Source organism: Hypomesus transpacificus, unplaced genomic scaffold (assembly GCF_021917145.1).
Source record: "Hypomesus transpacificus isolate Combined female unplaced genomic scaffold, fHypTra1 scaffold_214, whole genome shotgun sequence".
NCBI lineage: Eukaryota > Metazoa > Chordata > Actinopteri > Osmeriformes > Osmeridae > Hypomesus > Hypomesus transpacificus.
Genome location: NW_025813753.1, coordinates 127,438 through 146,903, shown reverse-complemented (window position 1 = coordinate 146,903; position 19,466 = coordinate 127,438). Strand labels below are relative to the sequence as shown.

At 44.1% G+C, this 19,466-nt stretch overlaps 2 protein-coding genes across 2 annotated transcripts in view; both read right to left on the bottom strand.

Moving 5' to 3' along the window:
- The window catches only part of LOC124462453 (pleckstrin homology-like domain family B member 2), a 31,962-nt gene extending 25,146 nt beyond the window's left edge, over window positions 1-6,816 (bottom strand). Inside the window, 2 exon segments of the mRNA XM_047014002.1 lie at window positions 3,553-3,600; window positions 6,566-6,816. Coding sequence (XP_046869958.1) covers window positions 3,553-3,600; window positions 6,566-6,613 — 96 coding nt within the window. The 5' untranslated portion in view covers window positions 6,614-6,816.
- Window positions 6,817-13,509: 6,693 nt separating this feature from the next.
- Window positions 13,510-19,271, bottom strand: plcxd2 (phosphatidylinositol-specific phospholipase C, X domain containing 2). Its single transcript, XM_047014037.1, has 7 exons — window positions 18,912-19,271; window positions 17,901-18,037; window positions 17,543-17,662; window positions 17,163-17,372; window positions 15,573-15,683; window positions 15,261-15,388; window positions 13,510-13,916 (listed from the first exon to the last, which is right to left on the bottom strand). The coding sequence occupies exons 1-7, from the start codon at window positions 19,012-19,014 to the stop codon at window positions 13,757-13,759; spliced, it is 969 nt and encodes a 322-aa protein (XP_046869993.1). The 5' UTR covers window positions 19,015-19,271; the 3' UTR covers window positions 13,510-13,756.
- Between the last annotated feature and the right edge of the window lie 195 nt (window positions 19,272-19,466).

Sequence of the window (19,466 nt, the reverse complement as noted above, 5' to 3'; positions counted from 1 at the left end):
CCTGGTACTGACCTTCCGAGCAGTGAACGGGACTGCACCCGACTACATCAAGTCTCTCCCGCAGCTTTACACCCCCACCCGTCACCTACGGTCTTCTTCAGACAACCGCCTGTTGGTCCCACCGCTCAAGACCGCCCGGTCCCAACACAAGCTCTTCTCCTGCCTGGCCCCGCAATGGAGGAACCAGCTCCCCACCTCCATCAGGGACACTGACTGTCTCCCCACCTTCAAGAAAAGGCTCAAGACGCACTTGTTCCGGGAGTACAACGGCACTTAGGAATGCTTGATTGGACCTGATGTTAGTTTCCTCCAGGATCACAATGACTCTTATTGAGAGACTTGTTGCTCTTGTAGGTTAGTTATAATAAAGTTAACTCTTGAACTCTTGTACTCGCTGTGAAATACAGTGCCCTCCAAAAGTATTGGAACAGTGAGGCCAATTCCTTTATTTTTGCTGTAGACTGAAAACATTTGGGCTTGACATCAAACGATGAATGTGAAACCAGAGATCAACGTTTCAGCTTTTATTTCCAGGTATTTACATCAGGATCTGATGCACAAATTAGAAAATATCACCTTTTTGTTCAAACCCACCCATTTGTCACGTGAGCAAAAGTATTGGAACATATGACTGACAGGTGTGTTTTGTTGCCCAGGTGTGTCCTATTACATACATTATTCAATCAATAAATACCACTGAATGTCTACACTCAGGTTCAGATTGGGTAAGATAGGTTTTGTCTATGCAGACTGTATTCAGAGGTGAAAACAACATGAAAACCGGAGCGCTGTCTTTGGGTGAAAAACAAGCAATTGTGAGTCTTAGAGAAGATGGAAAATCAATCAGAGCCATTGCAGAAACATTGGCCATAGCCAGTACAACCATTTGGAATGTCCTGAAGAAGAAGAAAACTACTGGTGTACTAAGTAACAGACGTCGAACAGGTAGACCAAGGAAAACATCAGCAGTTGATGACAGAAACATTGTGAGAGCTGTAAAGAAAGAACCTAAAACAACTGTTAGTGAGATCAGCAACAACCTCCAGATGGCAGGAGTGAAGGTATCACTATCTACTGTTCGCAGAAGACTTCATGAACAAAAGTACAAGGGCTACACCAGAAGATGCAAACCACTCATTAGCAAGAAGAATAGGAAGGCCAGGCTGGAATTTGCCAAAAAGCACAGAGATGAACCTCAAAAATTCTGGGACAAAGTTTTATGGACTGATGAGACAAAGATTAACTTTTACCAAAGTGATGGAAAGGCTAAAGTTTGGAGAAAGAAAGGAACTGCTCATGATCCCAAACACACAAGCTCATCTGTGAAACACGGTGGAGGTAATGTCATGGCTTGGGCTTGCATGGCTTCTTCTAGGACGGGCTCATTAATCTTCATTGAGGATGTAACACATGATGGCAGCAGCAAAATGAACTCGGAAGTCTACAGAAACATTTTGTCTGCCAATTTAAGGAAAGATGCAACCAAACTGATTGGCAGAGCCTTCATCATGCAGCAAGATAACGACCCAAAACACACTGCCAAAACAACAAAGGAGTTCATCAGGGGCAAGAAATGGAAGGTATTAGACTGGCCAAGTCAATCTCCAGACTTAAACCCTATAGAGCATGCATTGTACCTGCTTAAGAGGAGACTGAAGGGAGGAACCCCACAAAACAAACAACAACTGAAAGAGGCTACAGTGAAAGCCTGGGAAAGCATCAAAAAGGAAGAATGCAAAAGTTTGGTGACGTCAATGGGTCACAGACTTGCTGCAGTTATTGAAAGCAAAGGATTTGCAACTAAATATTAAGTCTTATTCACTTAAATATGTTTTAAGTATATCTGTTCCAATACTTTTGCTCACATGACAAATGGGTGGATTCAAACAAAATGTGATATTTTCTTAGTTGTGCATCAGATCCTGATGTAAATACATGGAAATAAAAGCTGAAACGTTGATCTCTGGTCTCACGTTCATTATTTGATGTCAAGCCCAAATGTTTTCAGTCTACAGCAAAAATAAAGGAATTCGCCTCACTGTTCCAATACTTTTGGAGGGCACTGTATTTTACTGTTGATTCAAAACCCATTGACACTGTATGACTATGTTTAGCTTGTGTTCTGCTCCTCTCTCTTACCAACTGTCTCTGGAGGAGGGGATCCCTCTCTGAATTGCTCCTCCCAAGGTTTCTTCAATTTTTTCTCCCGTTGGGAGTTTTTCTGGGAGTTTTTCCTTGTCTTCCTTGAGGGTTTAGGTTGGTTGAGGGGCAGTTCTATGGGCGTATGTGAAGCCCTCTTTGACATGCTTGCGTGTAAAAAGGGCATAGATATACATTTGATTTGATTGTTCTTCTACAGGTACAGTCTTCCCTTGGCACTTGTTTAGTTTATTCACAATGTATGCTTCATGTTTTGGCTGCTAGCATTGTTTGGGACTACCTCGTTGTTATGATCAGTGACCTCTGACCTCTGCTCTTTTGTAAAGCTCTTATGTAGTACACTGCAGGCTGAACTAATGAAGGGACTTCGAAAGTAACTTAAAATATCAAAACATTTCAGCAAATGTTTTATTTTTTAATTAAGCTTTAAGTGCATTGTTACAAAGATTATTTTTAGCATGCATTTTAAAATATACAAATAATATGTTTAAAAACAAAGTTCCAGTTGTACACTTTGGAAATTACATATATGTTTTCCTTAAAGTGTATTTTTTAAATAATATATTTACTAAAAGTGTACTGTAGTAAAAAATGTTTTAAGTGTGTTCAAAGTATTAACGTTAAAATTGGTCAAAGCATGATGGTAGTATACTTTTTATATATTCTCAGATAGTACACTTTTTTTTTGTATATTTAAAATGTACTATTGAAAATGTGAATATGCTTGAAATACTCTAAAGTATACTTTTTTTTCACCTGGGTATATAGAGATTGGATAGGGTTAGATAGAGATTGGATAGGGTTAGATACATTAGATCAGGTAAGATAGAGACTGAGAGGGGGAATTCAAACTCTTGATCTGAAGTCAGATGCCAGACTATTATAACGTAAGGTTCACGAAAATGTTGATATAATACAAATTAAAAACGTTATGTCACAGAGTTCTACTTTAATATATAGATACACACCTATATAACATTCCGGTTTTAAAACCCAATAAGGATATGCCCAACATTTTTATTTTCCTAATTTTAGTAGTTAGCCAGGGGGTCCCATTATCGTCCATCCAACCACTTTCAATGGAAAAATGTCAAGTTTGACGCTGCGGAAGGCAGATGCTACACGTACGATTTGAGAATGTATTTACATACTAAAATCTCAAAGTAAGAAGCTGTTATTTGGTGTGCAGGAATATAAGGTGTGTACATATCGATGAGTTACTTCCTTTCGTTGCTGCATATCTTCTTTAAGAAATTAATGGAAGAAATGGTTGTGGATGATAATGTGGTCTGGAACGTTGGCGAATGGACAATAATGGGGCCACTTACTCTAAATGTGTGTGTCAGATGAGTGTGTATGTGCGTGTACCTGTGAGTGTGTGTGGTTGTTTACCTCAGATGCGACCTGGTCAGACTCTGGTTTGAACATCATCTCTGAGTCCTACAGGAGAGAGAGAAGTGTTACTGAGAACACACACACAGGCTCACACACACACACATACACATACTCATGATACATACACCCATCACACACAGACTCACACAAACACACAATTAAACACACTTATTTATCAAACACACAAAAAACAAACAGCAGCTCCAAGCCCATGCAGGCTGGCCACAGATGGATGATAACACACTTAGAACAGACACACACTTGGAAACACACAAATACACACTTCATAGCACAAACAACTGCCACTTAAGAGAGAGTGACCATGTGAAAGTGTTCCAGACAGTGGAAAAAAATCACTTAAACAGTTCAGGGTGGGAATACATGCACACACACACACACACACACACACACACACAGTAATCAGTGGGAGGGATGGGCAGGAATGCACCATGTGGACAGATTTCCCACCAGTCTACAGCAGAGCTTGGCTCGACCAGCCCAGTCTGCCCCTTTCAGCCCAACATGTGTGTATGTTTGTATGTGTGTGTGTATGAGTCCATCCAGAACACAAACCAATGAAACAAATGTGCACATACAGACACACACATTTACATTTAGTCATTTAGCAGACGCTTTTATCCAGAGCGACTTACAGTATGTACAGGGACATTCCCCCAGAGGTAAGTAGGGTCAAGTGCCTTGCCCAAGGACACAGCGTCTTTTGCACAGCCCAGAATCGAACCAGCAACTTTCTGAGTAATAGCCCCATTCCCTTATCGCTCAGCTATCTGACTCCCACAGACCACACACAATTAACTGAATGAGATTATTAGTCTCTGAGAAACCACACCTCCCTTTTCCATTCTCCCTCCCTCTTTCTCTCCTCCCATCTTTCTCTCAGTCCTTATATTCATCTCTCTCTCTCCCTCCTCTCTCTACTTCTTTCTCATTTTAATCTTCTCCAATTCACTCAGCTGTTTTCCTCTCCTTCCAGAGGAAACACAAATCACAGACAGCTCCCAAACATTTCCTCTCATTCAGGGCTCACTTCCGGTCTGAAGTCATTTCCTGTTTAGTTCTGACACCCTGGTTACCCCACACAGACACACTCAGATGCAATGACAACGCACGTTCACACACGCACACAAAATACACACACGGGTCTCACCGGTTACCTGAGGCCTCACTGCAGCGGCACAGGTTCCAATCTGGCCTGGGTAATTTTCTGCATGTCTTCCCCCTTCTCTTCCCTGCCCTTTCTGTCTATTTCATACTTGCAAGGTCCAATAAACCCATGGAAATGCCAAAAACAATAAAATAAAACACACATACACCACACATGGACAAAACACTCTCAAACATGGATGCAAAACACACAACAACAAAATACATACAAACACAGAACAACACACATACAATCACACAACATACACGCATACAAACACAAACTTTCTTGCATCAATCAAGAGCACACACACACACTCACATACACACTCATATTCACTACACACACACTCACATACACACTCATATTCAGTACACATTGAGCATGAAGCAGGGGAGTGAGAGATTGTGAGGGGAGGTCCACTAGTGTGTGAAGTTCAAGGTGGAAACTCAGCTTTATAATAACAGGAGCTGTCTTTTAACCTCCTCCTCCCTCTCTTTCTACTCCTCCCTTTTACTCACTCCCTCTCCTCCTTCCCACCTCCTCTTCTCCCTCCTTCATCCTCTCATTTATTCCTCCCCCCCCCCCTCCCCCCCCCCCCTCCTCTCCTGTCCAGGTGAGCAGGGCAGGTCTAGGCAGGCAGGTCTAGGCAGGTAGATCTTCAGCAGACCGCTCATGTGTGTCGCTGCCTCGGGGATGGGACAGAACCCCCCCCCCCCCAGACACATTCCTCTATATTCAAATCCTTGATCTTTTGCTGTACTTTTACATATGCATCTGTATGTTGCTTTGGATACACTTTTCTGTTAAATTATAAAAATAACCTTTTTTATAAAAGTAATAACCTAAATTATAAAAGTAACCTCCTGAATAAACCCCACAATAGCATGCTATACAAAATTAATAGTCATCTGGATAACCCCGAGAAGCATTCTATTTAATTTAAATCCACATTCGTCACAGATTACCTTAAAACGACCATAACAGCTGGAAGTGTTATTTGATATGAGGTAGGGTGTGTGAGTTTGAGGTAAATATAAGATCTCCTAAAGAACATCTGCAGCGGATCAGCTTGTGTTTTCACTTCTAACCGGAGCGGATATGACCGAGAGATTGAAACCGGGATGGGCTGGTTTAGGGTTAGACTGTAATGTGTTGGAGAGAGGGTCCCGTGCACAGGACCACTAGGTGGGAAGGAGAGCGAGGAGGACAGGATGAACGATGCAGAAAGCGCCTGATTTAACTCTTGACGTTCACAGACTTTAATGGTTGAATGTCTTTTTCTTAACAAGTTAATCGATGAGACGCAACATCTACTGTAGGATAATGTGTAGTTTGTAGGCTACCGTTAAACACATTGCACACAGATTAATTAAGTGATGAAGTTTGACGAATAGTTTGTAAATTCAACAAAGTGAATTGTTGAATTCCTCCTTTTCAAAACTCTCCCGTCATCTTGAAGCTAAATTTAATAAGGTCAAGAACTAAAACACTCATTGTATTCGCTTTCCAATTAAACACGGAGTCCTACCCACTAATCCTCCATTAGGTGTTAGGGTTAGGGTTAGCTGTTGTAAGATCCAGGGTTAGGGTTAGGGTTAGCTGTTGTAAGATCCAGGAAACGGCATGAGGGTGATGCATAGGCAGCACAGGAACCCTCCTCCCGTAGCCTAGATGTTTAGACAGCTGTTAAAACAGTTTAGCATTTACACAAAGCTTATAAAAGGCATCCGAAAGTAGTACCAGGTATTCTACTTTGTTAAAGACATTTCTTACCATGGAAGCCGGACCGGCTAATGATACCATCCTAAATAACACTGTCAAAACCGGGGACAAAATTCTTACTTTTTTTATACTCCAAACGATTGTGTCACGTCTCTCTCCTACCAGCATAGGCTTAGGTTAACCCAAACACATTCCGTGCGCACTCCTCAGCTGGGCTCGTGGTTCCTCTGAAAAAAAGAACACACACACACACACAGAGTTCGGTCCCCGCCAGTTAAGAGTATAGAGCTCAGGAATGCTTAAGAGCTGGAATGAGACCTGGAAGGAACGGACGGGACTTCGGGCGGGAGCAGAGCTCGCTCGCCCTCCCTCCCTCCGCGTGTGTGTGTTTGTGAGAGAGAGAGACATATATAGTGTTTGGTACAGACTTGAGACAGCAGCACTTTGCGGGTGAGAACAGACATAGTTTGACCGTGCCGTCTCTGTGATTAAGGCAGAACTCGCTGGTGCAGTTCTTTAACCGTGTCCCTGTGACCTTTGTTGTTAAACTGTAGCCAGGCGCCATTTGTCTGCTTTTAGCTTTAATCTAATCGAAATTATCGTTAAATTGCTTTAATCGCGAAGAAACAGTATTCATATAACGACATTATACTATGAATGTTTGGACCATTACAGTATGTATTTATGTATTGTTTTTGCAGTGGAAATAAAGCTTTTTCCTGACTTTCTTTTGGGCTCTCGAGAAAAGAATAGTTTGTAGGTCAAGTTGGTCTTTGTTGAGAATGTAATGAGGACGTCTGTGGGTATCATATCTGATATCTCTATGGGACTTCTCCACCGGGAAACGATCTAATCGTTTCATCGCATACCAGGGGCGCGCAGGTGTGCAATGGAATTTGCATGATTGGGCACCGGTGCTTGCCAGTGCGTGAGCGCAGTTAATTGGCATGTTAATCACAAGCGCATCTCCCCGTCCCTCTGTTGTCTGTTTCCACATTAGCAGCAGAGTAATAGTGACAAGAGAGGGTACCATTTCTGGAGAAATTGTGAGGTGTGCTTGCGGCTGATGCAGCATATTTTATTTGTAGTTTTTTACTCTACTTCCTTCAAACCCATATTGTTTCAACTAATATCAGACATCCAAACATTTAACGAAAGAAAAGTTTTCATAGGTGTACTTATTTTTCAGTTGATATGTAAAAATATGCATACTTACTGTTGAAGATTGCTGATTATATACACTTAAAAATACAAAGAGTTAAAGTGTAGAATGAAACAGGTTTCTCCTATTTTCCTTCATGGAAGGTAGCGATTGGTAAGGTGGGAACCTCAAACAGTTGTAGTGCAACTACAGTTGCATTTAAAACTAAGAAAAAAGGCAATCCTGTGGGAGAATGGTCCTAAACTGAATTACTTAATTTTCCCCCTTAGTGTTATTTTTAATTGTTTACTCATATTGCTTTTCATTCATAATTAAACAAGCTGATTCAAACAAAAATGTTGTCACTCTGGCAATATCTCACCTGGGATCGGGATTCAAACAGTACCATCTGCTAACTGAAAATATGCCCCCCAAAACATAAATAAGTTTAAAATGTATTTTTTGGGAAAACTGGCTAATATTACAGGCTTCCTGGAAATACGGTTTGATGCATTTTAAATTGAACTGTTGTCTAGAAAGTAATTTGTTCGTTCATACCTAGAGGTAGCCAGAAGGAACTTTGATATGATACTATATCTGGTAGATCCTGTGCTTTGGAGAACTAGCTAACACTGTTCGTAACAGGATAGCAGCTAGCCTAGGGGAGACTGGGTATGGTTGGAACACGGGGAGAGTTGTAACACTACCAACTCCATGAATCAGGGATAAGATAGGAGTCAGTTTTCAGTCTGTGTTGGTATCTCTCCTGAAGCTACAGCAGAAAATGTTATTCTGAGGTTAGAAAGTAAAACGACATTGTTTTAATACTTCTACAGATGTAGATAATGTTATATGAGTTATATCAGGTCAAACTGTACTTTCTCTAGTAAGGAATGGTGTATCAATCTCCTGCTAATTTCAAAGCACCATACTAATACAGCTAGCTAAACAATGGGTGACCTTGGCGGGGTCACCCAACCAAAGAGACAGGTGGGAGTAGGAAGAAGAGGCGCTCGGAAATCTTCACTGATACACCATTGAAGCTGGCATTGGAAGAGGAGGAGCGTCGAAAAGGGAAAAACATCAGATATATACATATGAATGTGCACGTACGGACATGCACACACCAATCACACGTGCGCATGCACAAACACACACAATGTGCACATACACTCCCCATATTCACAAATTTTATTGTTACAGCCATTCATTTAAAATAAAACTGTTGTTGTGGCATATCACTTGATTTTTGTGCATTTTGTCTACCTTTTACAACTTACCCCAGTATGTGTTACAACCTACCCCGGTAGTTGGGTTGGTTGTAACAAAGGACCACCTTGTATTTGTCCTCATCTCATAAGTCTGTGATATAGTTGAAGAAAATGTAAATTGTTGCCATTTGTAGTAGATAAATATGGGTACTTTGCCTAAAGGTTTCAGACATATAGCAAAAAAAAAGTAGTTTTAGGTGCTGAAGAAAAAAGTGACTTAAGACTTCTTGTTCACTGAGTCGGACAGCACTGAAAGCAGTGAACATTCCATGTTGTAGCCGTTTTGGACATTTCATTCCGACTGTAGAGTTTTGCACTTGCCTTGGGTTACTTTGGTTGTGTTGTGTGTTATGTGATTATGTTGTTTCTATATTTGCATATTAATTCTATATTTGCGTATTGTTTCTGTACTTGCATATTTGTTTATGTGTCTGCTTAGAATGTAGTGTTTTGTTGCATGGTAATTTTCAATGTTGTGCTGGTTTACCATTGTTATCATGGGTTAAATGACGTTTGATCAGAAGAGCTGGATATTACGACATGAGTGTATACACACAGTTTCAGCTAATGATTAGCAGTGTCACTTGGCAAGGGCCACCGTTCTCGTCAAGTGATGCAAAATCGGCTGCATTTTAGGGGCCCATAAACATTTAAATATATTAGTAAATCATAGTAAACGGACATTTAATAAGTTAACTTCTTGAAGTAGGCTACTTACATTAATTCAAAATGCACTTGAAAGTATTCCAAAGTATACTTTGAAGTACTTTAGGAAGTGTACTTCATGGACTGAAAGTGCACTTCACATGTTACTTTAGAGTATTCCAAGGTATACTTTGAAGTACTTTAGGAAGTGTACTTCATGAACTAAAAGTGCACTACACAAGCCACTTTACAGTATTCAAAAGTAAACCTCAAATACACTATAAATGTACTTTAAATTGTACTAAATGACCTAAGAAGTGGGCCAATTCAGTTTATTTAGTTCAAAAATAGTATATAAATAAGTACACAACTAGTATACTTTAAGTGCCATGATAACAGTATACTTTTTATACTTAATTATACTTACAAATTAAACTTGAAGTATACATATTTTTTGTAAGGGTTGACTGAAGTTGGAGTTTGAAAATTAGAAACCTTAGAAAGGCCGCCACATTCCAGCTTGTTTTATTGTGCAAGCCTTGTTAGAACACACGCGTCATGTGACGTTTCTCACTGTGGCTAGCTAGTTAGCCATCATTCAACGTCTGTCTGAAGACTTGTCATGGGGGTCGTGTGACCGGCTATCCGCGCAATGAGTAGGGAACACCGCCTTGCGCTTCTAGTGTTTTCCATTCCAATTGTTCAGATCCTGAAAGGCATCGATTGCTCAACAGAAATTATGATCATCATTCCATACCCCTTTCATGGTTTATTGCTTTATTAATATATCAGTCCCACCACATACTAGCGCAAAAACGGGAAACAAAACTGACTAGTCTAAGTTCCAGCTAACTTGTTGGTAGCTAGGACGTGTACCTGGCTACCAGCTGGTACCAGAGCTGCCAACTCTCACGGTTTCGCCGTGTGACACACGCATTTCACCCATTTCTCACGCTCTCACGCCACACCTTGTAAATCTCACGCTGAAAAGGCAACGCCAAACAAGTAGCCAAGCTAACGTTGTAAACATTAACGGACGACGCGCAGGTTAACCGAGTGAAGCAACATTGACGCGCAAACAGCCGTGCATGGCCGCGGGAACTGAGGGTGCTGCAGCACCCCCTGACAGCACGAGAATTTAAAATGATATGACTTAAAAATCCACCACCGTGGCACAGCTCCGCAGTAGCGAACTGGCAATCGGGAGCACCGGGAGAAGAATAACTATGGAAAACCAGGGTAAGAAACGTAGGGTGGGGCTGAAAAATTAAGAGACAAAGAAATCACCTTCACTAGACAAGGTTTTACCAATTGAAAATCGCTATGCGCGCTCGCTTTAAGGATTGAACTCCCTAACTCGCATCACATTGAACACAGACTATGCTTGCATTAGCAGGGCAGCTGTGGTGGCGTATATGTGGGCCAGTTCTGGTGGGCCGGTCTGGATCAAAGTCCAGGGCCAATTTTTACTCCCAGTTCTTCCCTGCCGCCCCGCAACATTAAGCCCCCGCCAGCACCCCCCTGATAAAATATGTTCCCGCAGCTATGCAGCCGTGTAAACTCGCCTTTGGGGGGAGTGAAGCTCGCAAAAGCTCGCCCGGGGGGGTGCTACCAAATCTCACGCCAAAGTTTTGGGAAAAGTTGGCAGCCCTGTGGTACAGCATTATCTGGTGCTGGAGAACTGGATATCACAGCTACAGAAGAACACATCCGAGCAGAAGCCAGAAGGCTGGACTCCATTTTGCTCCAAGCTTAAGAATTTGACCCCCGATAAATTACTTGTACAGCTGAGCTACTAGCTAACTAGATAATTGCCAGTAAGGGACAAAGAGCTATATTTAACACCAGATTATCCAAAATAACACTTTAGCAAAGATTTGTCAGAAGAATCAAGACCAGGATGGTTGAGTCTAGCGGTGGTGAGTTTTTACATCAGCTGGTTGAGTCTACTGGTGCTTAATCTGATCTCAGGGTTCAAACTCCAGAAAGATGTTCAGGAGTTTAGTTACAGTTTAAATCACAAGGCTGCCATCTTGGACCCAGGTTCGATTTCCTCCAAGGTTAAATTTGGTTTCATGATTTTCCATGATTTAATGAGGATGACATCTTCATGTACAAAACCAGACAGTTTTAACCAACAAGGCTTAGTGGAGGGGTTGGATTTGAACCTGAAACCTCTTGATGTGTAAACTACCACTAAGCTATCCATCCCGTTAGCCCTGACTGTGTCCTGCTGTTCTGGAACCATCCTGGCTGCCCATGTTGTTGGACCAGCCGCTCTCATGACATTAGACTTGAGACTGTGATGGTGGTGGAATGTTGGACAGCATTCCAAAACAAATTCCGGAATTCCTGAGTGATTCTATGGAGGCTGTTTTGAAAGAGGTCTTTTCATGAAAAAAATAAGAGCTTTTAAAAGTTAAACATTAAAGAAATGTAAATTACAGTAATAGATTTTTGTGGTCTCTTCATCTCCAAGTCAAATGCTGCTGTACATATAAGCTTTTAATAGCAATATTGTAACTTTATGTGCAATTTTAAGGAACTGTGCAATAGTGGAATGAGATGGATGTGTGTGTTTATAATCTTTTTACATTTGATCTTATTTTATAAACTTGTGTATTTATTCAGTGCACCCGAGGAGGATTGTCTCCAATGTTGTTGTCCAGTGTACAATAACAAGAAATATATTCTAGTCTATCACAAGTCCATTAGCCGTACCATGGCAAGTACGCACACACACACACACACACACATAACCATTGAAACGCACACACAGCCATGCATCCCCTGGAGAAAGCTTGAGTTGACGTTAAAACTCTCCCTGGAAACCAGGGTAGCCCAGTGGATCTATAATGTGTGTTAGAGAGAGAGAGACGGAGGCAAGGACCGTGGCTGACCCTGTCTCTCCATATGAGCTATTTCTCTCCCACAGGTCTGGCTGGAACACACATACTCACACTAGTGGAGGGAGGGACAGAAAAATGAAAAGAAAACCTATTTCCCTCTGAGGCAGGGGTGATAGAGCAGCTGTGATGCAGGGGTGAAGGAGCAGCTCTGAGGCAGGGGTGAAGGAGCAGCTCTGAGGCAGGGGTGATAGAGCAGCTCTGAGGCAGGGGTGATAGAGCAGCTCTGAGGCAGGGGTGATAGAGCAGCTCTGAGGCAGGGGTGATAGAGCAGCTCTGAGGCATGGGTGATAGAGCAGCTCTGAGGCAGGGGTGATAGAGCAGCTCTGAGGCAGGGGTGATAGAGCAGCTCTGAGGCATGGGTGATAGAGCAGCTCTGAGGCAGGGGTGATAGAGCAGCTCTGAGGCAGGGGTGATAGAGCAGCTCTGAGGCAGGGGTGATAGAGGAGCTGTGATGATGCCATCTCTCCTCTTTCTTCCTCTTCTCCAACTCCTCTCTCTCTCCTCCTCCTCTCTCTACTCCATCTCTCTTTCTCTCATCCTCTCTCTCCTCCTTTCTCCTCCTCCTCTGTACTCCTTTCTCCTCCTCTCTCTCCTGCTCTCTCTTTCTCCTCACTCCTCTCCTCTTTCCTCACTCCTCCTCTCTCTTTCTCCTCACTCTCCTCTTCTCTTTATCCTCCGTCTCTCTCTCCTCCATCTCTTCCTCCTCCCTCCTCCTCTCTCTCCTCCATCTCTTTGTCCTCACTCCTCTCTCTCCTCCGTCTCTCTCTCTCTTCCTTCACTAATTATTTTCCTCTCGTTTCAAACAAGGATCACAGGAATGTACAGTAGACAACCACAATTCAGCCAACGCAAGCCACATGCAACACACACATACACGCTCACACACACATGCACACACAGACTTACAGACACACACACACACATCTCTAAGACTCTATTTTTATGCTCTTTACAAGTTGTAACAAATGAAGATGACACCTTTTTTATACAGCTCATATTATTTTAGCATCACTGCATCAAAACGTACCAATGAAGAAGTGACACCAGTGATGTGTTCATGTTGACATGAGCCAGTCTGTCACATGATCAGAGTCCCTGGGTCATGTGATCCATAGTGCAGCTGCCATGTTGGATGGAGGTGAGGAATCTGGAGAGGAGACAGATCTGATCTCTGCTCCTTTAACACTTTTATCCAAAGCATGTGCACCAAACTTCTTGCAGGTTCATGGTCAGAGAATCAAAGGGTAGAGGTCAGGTGTGTTAGAGGTCAGGTGGGTTAAAGGTCAGGAGAGTTACAAGGCAGGGGTCAGGTGGGTTAGTGGTCAAAAGGGTTAGAGTTCAGGGGTCAGCAGGGTTTGTGGGCCTGCTCAGCCAGTAGCAGCCTGTTCAGAGTGATGACCTTGTTGGAGAAGTCCAGCAGCTCCACAAAGTCTGAAGTGATGATGTTGACTCCACGCACACCTGGCCTCTGGGCCTCCACCCACGACATAATGGTGGGGAGGTTCCTGGGGGGGGGGGGAAGGAGGAGGAGGGGGAGGATGGGGAGGAGGAGGATGGGGAGAGGAGAAGGAGGAGAGAAGGAGGAAGAGGAGAGGAGGAGGATGGGGAGGGAGGAGGAGGATGGGGAGAGGAAGAGGAGGAGAGAAGTGAGATTTGAAGGTAAGAGACAGTCTGGGTGTTTGTAAGTGACAGTTCCAGTCCAGCTTGGCCCACTGTTCCCAAACTCATTCTGACACACACACACACACTCTGAAGTGCACACACCCTCCACTAACTTCAGCTGCAGACAGAACTGATGCAGGAAGGAAGAATGTTTATCTTTAGATAATAAACTATCCCATTTCCTCGGAAACGCAAAATTAGGAGACTTCCTCCCAGAACACTGTCTCCATGGAGACAAGCTGCAGGAGGGTCGAGTTAGACTAACATGCTCCAATGCAGTTAGACTGACATGCTCCAATGCAGTTAGACTGACATGCTCCAGTGCAGTTAGACTGACATGCTCCAGTGCAGTTAGACTGACATGCTCCAGTGCAGTTAGACTGACATGCTCCAGTGCAGTTAGACTGACATGCTCCAGTGCAGTTAGACTGACATGCTCCAGTGCAGTTAGACTGACATGCAGTTGCAGTTTACTAATGTCACTGAGGCTCTGCAAACACAGCATTTGTGGAACTTCCCCATCTCTTCACTTGCTAGTTTTAGCTTTTATTTCTATTCTTACTGCCTAACTCTATCTCCTCCAAGGTGTCCTTGTATTCTGAAGGTTCAGGGTAAAGTTGAGAAACTATGCATGCCTCAGTGACCAATCTTATAATACGAGTTATACAAAGAAAACATGATTAGATTTTAAGAATTAAATTAGAAACTGATACAAAATCGGTTGAGAGTTCAACAATCTTTATCTTATCTGAGTTTTAGAGCCCTCTGCTGGCAGCTCACCGTATTACACACAGTCATACACACTATATACACACTTATACAAACAGTTACACACTACATACATTATACACACTACATACACACTCATATATACTACATACACACGCTTCCCCCCCTCACACACACACACGTTTACATTTAGTCATTTAGCAGATGCTCTTATCCAGAGCGACTTACAGTAAGTACAGGGACATTCCCCCCGAGGCAAGAAGGGTGAAGTGCCTTGCCCAAGGACACTAAGTCATTTGGCACGGCGGGGAATCGATCCGGCAACCTTCTGATTTCTAGCCCTACTCCCTCACCGCTCAGCCTGACTGACCATCTGACTCCACACACGCATATACACAGCCTTCACACACATACGCTTAACCCCCCCTCCCCACACACACTCACTCGTCCACCCCCACCTTTCCACCAGGTGGTTTCTTAGGCCCCTTGCCAGGCCCCGCAACACTGTCTGGGTCCGGGGTGTGAGGATGGCCTGGGACACGTGGAAGCCCTGTTGGCTCCTCTCCTCCAGGGTGCTGTCCAGGAACTGGGGACCACAGAGGGGAAACAGAAACCTTGGTGAGTGTGTGTATTTGTGTAAGTGTGGTTGGGGTAAACATACTTCGATCCCATGCCAGGGACAGACAAACTTTGAGTTTGTGTGTGAGAGAGCCACCTGGGTGTGTGTGTGTGTGTGCGTGTGTGTGTGTGTGTGTGTGAGAGAGAGACACCTGGGTGAGCTTGCGGGTATCAGTGGTGTTGGCCCAGGGAGCAGGGATCCTGCTGCCAGGCCACAGGAGAGGACAGCCCTGCATGGAGGGGTGATGGTAAAACACCAGGACCTGGAGAGAGGGGAGGAGAGATCTATTATCTCTGTTAGTCTAACCTATCTGTCTCTCTTCATCACTTCACAGCCTCTTCCTCAAAGTTCATCTGTTTTTCACAGTCCTCGCTCTCCTCCCCGCTCACTCTTCCTCCCTCCCTCCCTTCCTTACCCTCCCCCTTTCTCCCTCACTCCCTTTCTTTCACCCGCCAGTCCTGTTGGATAATCTGGCCTCAGATTAGGGTCACAGGAACAGGAAATCACCTTACTGAGTCACACACACATGCTCACATTCCCATGCACACAAACACACACTTACAAACGCACATACACACACACATACATGCACACACACAGACACATAAAGACAGTGAGAGGAAGTGAGAGAAAGAGATGGAGAGAGAGAGAAAAAGAGAAAGAGAGGAAGTGAGAACAGAGCAATAGACAGGAGGACTGTGTGGTTAATGGGGTGATGTTTATGACTACTCAGTGTCCAGTACAGTCAGGGTCCACACCTCCACTGTCCACTGAACTGGATTACACCAGAAATGAGAAAAAAAATTCTGAAAGAAATTAAAAAATAGAATTTTAAATATGTTTCACAAATATTAGTTTGTATCATTAACGAGTCCTTGATGATGGCTCTACTATACTCTATTGTGCTCTGTTCTGCTTTCATCTACTCTGTTTTAAATTTCTCTGTTCTCTCCTTTCACTGTGTGAAACATTTTTTGGGATAAAAAGGTTTGTTATGGATGAGGGGGAGTCAGCGATGTCGACATGACTGAGAATAGAGACATTCCTGATCACCCATGGCCATAAATGAGGAAGATGTTCAATATTGTCTGTCAAAAAGTATTCCTGGGAATGTGCTGCATGTGTATAGTGTCTTATTGTATTAATGTATTAATATGATGTGAAGTCCAGATACCAGCGTGACACAAAAACAGGCATAGTAATGGCTACTTTTTACTTAAGTATATGTCAGAGCCCATACTTCTTTACTTTAACTTGAGTGAAAGTGTGGAGTCAGTCCTTAAAGTTTTACCAGTCTTTTTAAACATTAGTATCTGTACTTCTACTTGAGTGAAGGATGTGTGTACTTTTGCCATCTCTGGATTACACGCATACACACCTAGAACTCACAGTCATCCACATGCATGCATACACACTACAGTGTAGGGCAGACTCACAGTCATCCACATGCATGCATACACACTACAGTGTAGGGCAGACTCACAGTCATCCACATGCATGCATACACACTACAGTGTAGGGCAGACTCACAGTCATCCACATGCATGCATACACACTACAGTGTAGGGCAGATTGCTCCACTCCTGACCATCCTCTAATCTCTTAACCATCTTCCACTAAGATGCAACCGGTCCCCTCTCTCACACACACACACTCACTCACACACATACACACCAGTCCCCCCTCAAGGTGGACCGCCCAGATTATACTTTGACCCCCATAGCCCCTGACCCAGGGTGACCTGGTACTTTCTGGCCCACAGGAAGTCGAGAGTGATGTGGTCCACGGGGGTGGAGCCACAGAGCTTGGAGCCGAAAACCTCCTGCAACATGCTGATGAGGTAAGAGTGGTGCTCCGGACCCATGGCGTAGTGGTGGTTGAAGTCCAGGAACACAACCTCCTTATTGTGGGAAGACAGGAACGAGTTCATCTCCAGCAGGCTGTCTCGCACCTGGGGTGGGGGTGTATGTATGTGTTTGGGGGCAGGGTTGTCAGGAAGGTAAATAAATATCATTAGTACCATTGAAATGAGGCGGGAGCACAATAAGCAGCCACCATGCATCGTGTAAGGTCGCTCTGACAGAAGTCAAAGCCAGTCCCTGCACACCCCCCCAGGCTCACCTTGTGACCGAACAGGCCGTGGATGAAGTAGATCTCGGTTCCGGTCTCTCCAGGCTTGGAGGAGACTCGCAGGTCGAAATAGCGGATCCCTGCGTCCAGCTGCTCTCTGAAGGTCAGGTTCTAATAGCAGCAACATCAGGGGCAGACACCAGCAGCTTCCTGTTTATACTGGCTTCATTAACCTGAAGGCATCTCAAAAACTGCTTCTTGGGTAAGATATCAAACTATGTTACTGTAAGTGAATGTAAAGTACCCCTTTATAATGATTCCAACCATCTATTTATTTACTGTCCACTCTGAACCACTATGAACCTCCCTGAACCACTATGAACTTCCCTGAACCACTGTGGAGCCCCACCTGAGTAATGGACCACTTCTTCATGACCTTTTTGGCCATGAGGCGGAAGACAGTAGCCAGGTACTGGACGATGGCCATCTGGTCTGGGCCCACCGGAGCATGCTCATCCACCCAGAAACTGAAGGAGTCATGTGACCCTGGGGTGGGCAGAACGGAAGGGTGGGAAGGAGGAGGGAGGAGAAAGAGAGGTGGAGGGGAGATGAGAAGAAGAGATGAGGGGAAGAGATGAGGGAAGAGATGAGGGGAAGAGATGAGGGGAAGAGATGAGGAGAAGAGATGAGGGGAAGATATGAGGAGAAGAGATGAAAAGAGATGAGAAGATATGAGGGGAAGAGATGAGGGGAAGAGATGAGAAGAGATGAGGAGAAGATATGAGGGGAAGAGATGAGGGGAAGAGATGAGGGGAAGAGATGAGGGGAAGAGATGAGGAGAAGATATGAGGGGAAGAGATGAGGAGAAGAGATGAGGGAAGAGATGAGGGAAGAGATGAGGGGAAGAGATGAGGGGAAGAGATGAGGGGAAGGGTAGGACAGAGAAAGTTGGACTACAGAGTTGTGTTGAATAACCTGGCTTGAGCTTGGATCAGGGTGTTTGTCCACATGCTACTAAGTGTGTAACTCTTCTCTCTCTATCGGCTTACACTTTCTTCTCTCTCTTTCTCTCTTCTCTAGCTTTCTCTCTATCTATCTCTCTCTCTCTTTGTCTCACACACAAAAAGACAGGTCACATCAAGGTAATGAAAGATTATCGTCAAGTCATTCGACATACTACAAAGTAAACAAAACACACACACACGCACAGAAAGAGAAATATAAAGAGAGAGACAAAGACAGTCACACACACCTCACGATAATTAAATATTGGAGTAGCTACATACAGTATGTAGGTGCCATTTCGTTGAGATAAATGTTGCAAGCTTTGGCCTCCTGTGCCAGCGGGGATCCCCTTAGCCGCTAACAGGCCCACGCTCCCCTACAAATCACTTTTAACAATAGCGTAAGACGCACTCACCGGGCACCGCAAGGTGCTTGAGGGGCATGGCCGTAAGAGCGGGGTTAAGCGAGCCCATCCAGTCGGCATTGGCGTTTCCGATTCCCGCGGGTCGCGTTTTCATATCGCCTCCTCCTGAGAGTACCCCTACTCTGAGAAACTTTGGATTGTCAGATTCGTCAAATTTGTATCCGGTGCCAGTATGTAGTCGGTGTCCTAGCCATTTCCCTCAGGTTTACTGTGCGGCAAACCATCACTAGATCTGGACCAGCTCTCAGTTGCCGCTCCTCGGTAAATAGGCCCTATACACCTGTGGAACGGTGTCCACGAACCGTTCTCTGTGTTACTAGGTGTCCCGCCCTCCCTCTCGGGAAGCCTAACGCGCCTCTAGCTAATAAATGTGGATAATCTTCTTAGTACGTCTCGTTACCGCTCCCCTCCCTCCTCCTCTTCCTCCTCCTCCTTGTGGCACGGTGACAGACGGAAGGCATCTGTAGCAGTGTGTCAGACAGCAACACCGGTTTGTGTGGAAAAGTTAAAAGGCCCATTAACAGCCGAGGCGCCCCGTCATAAAAG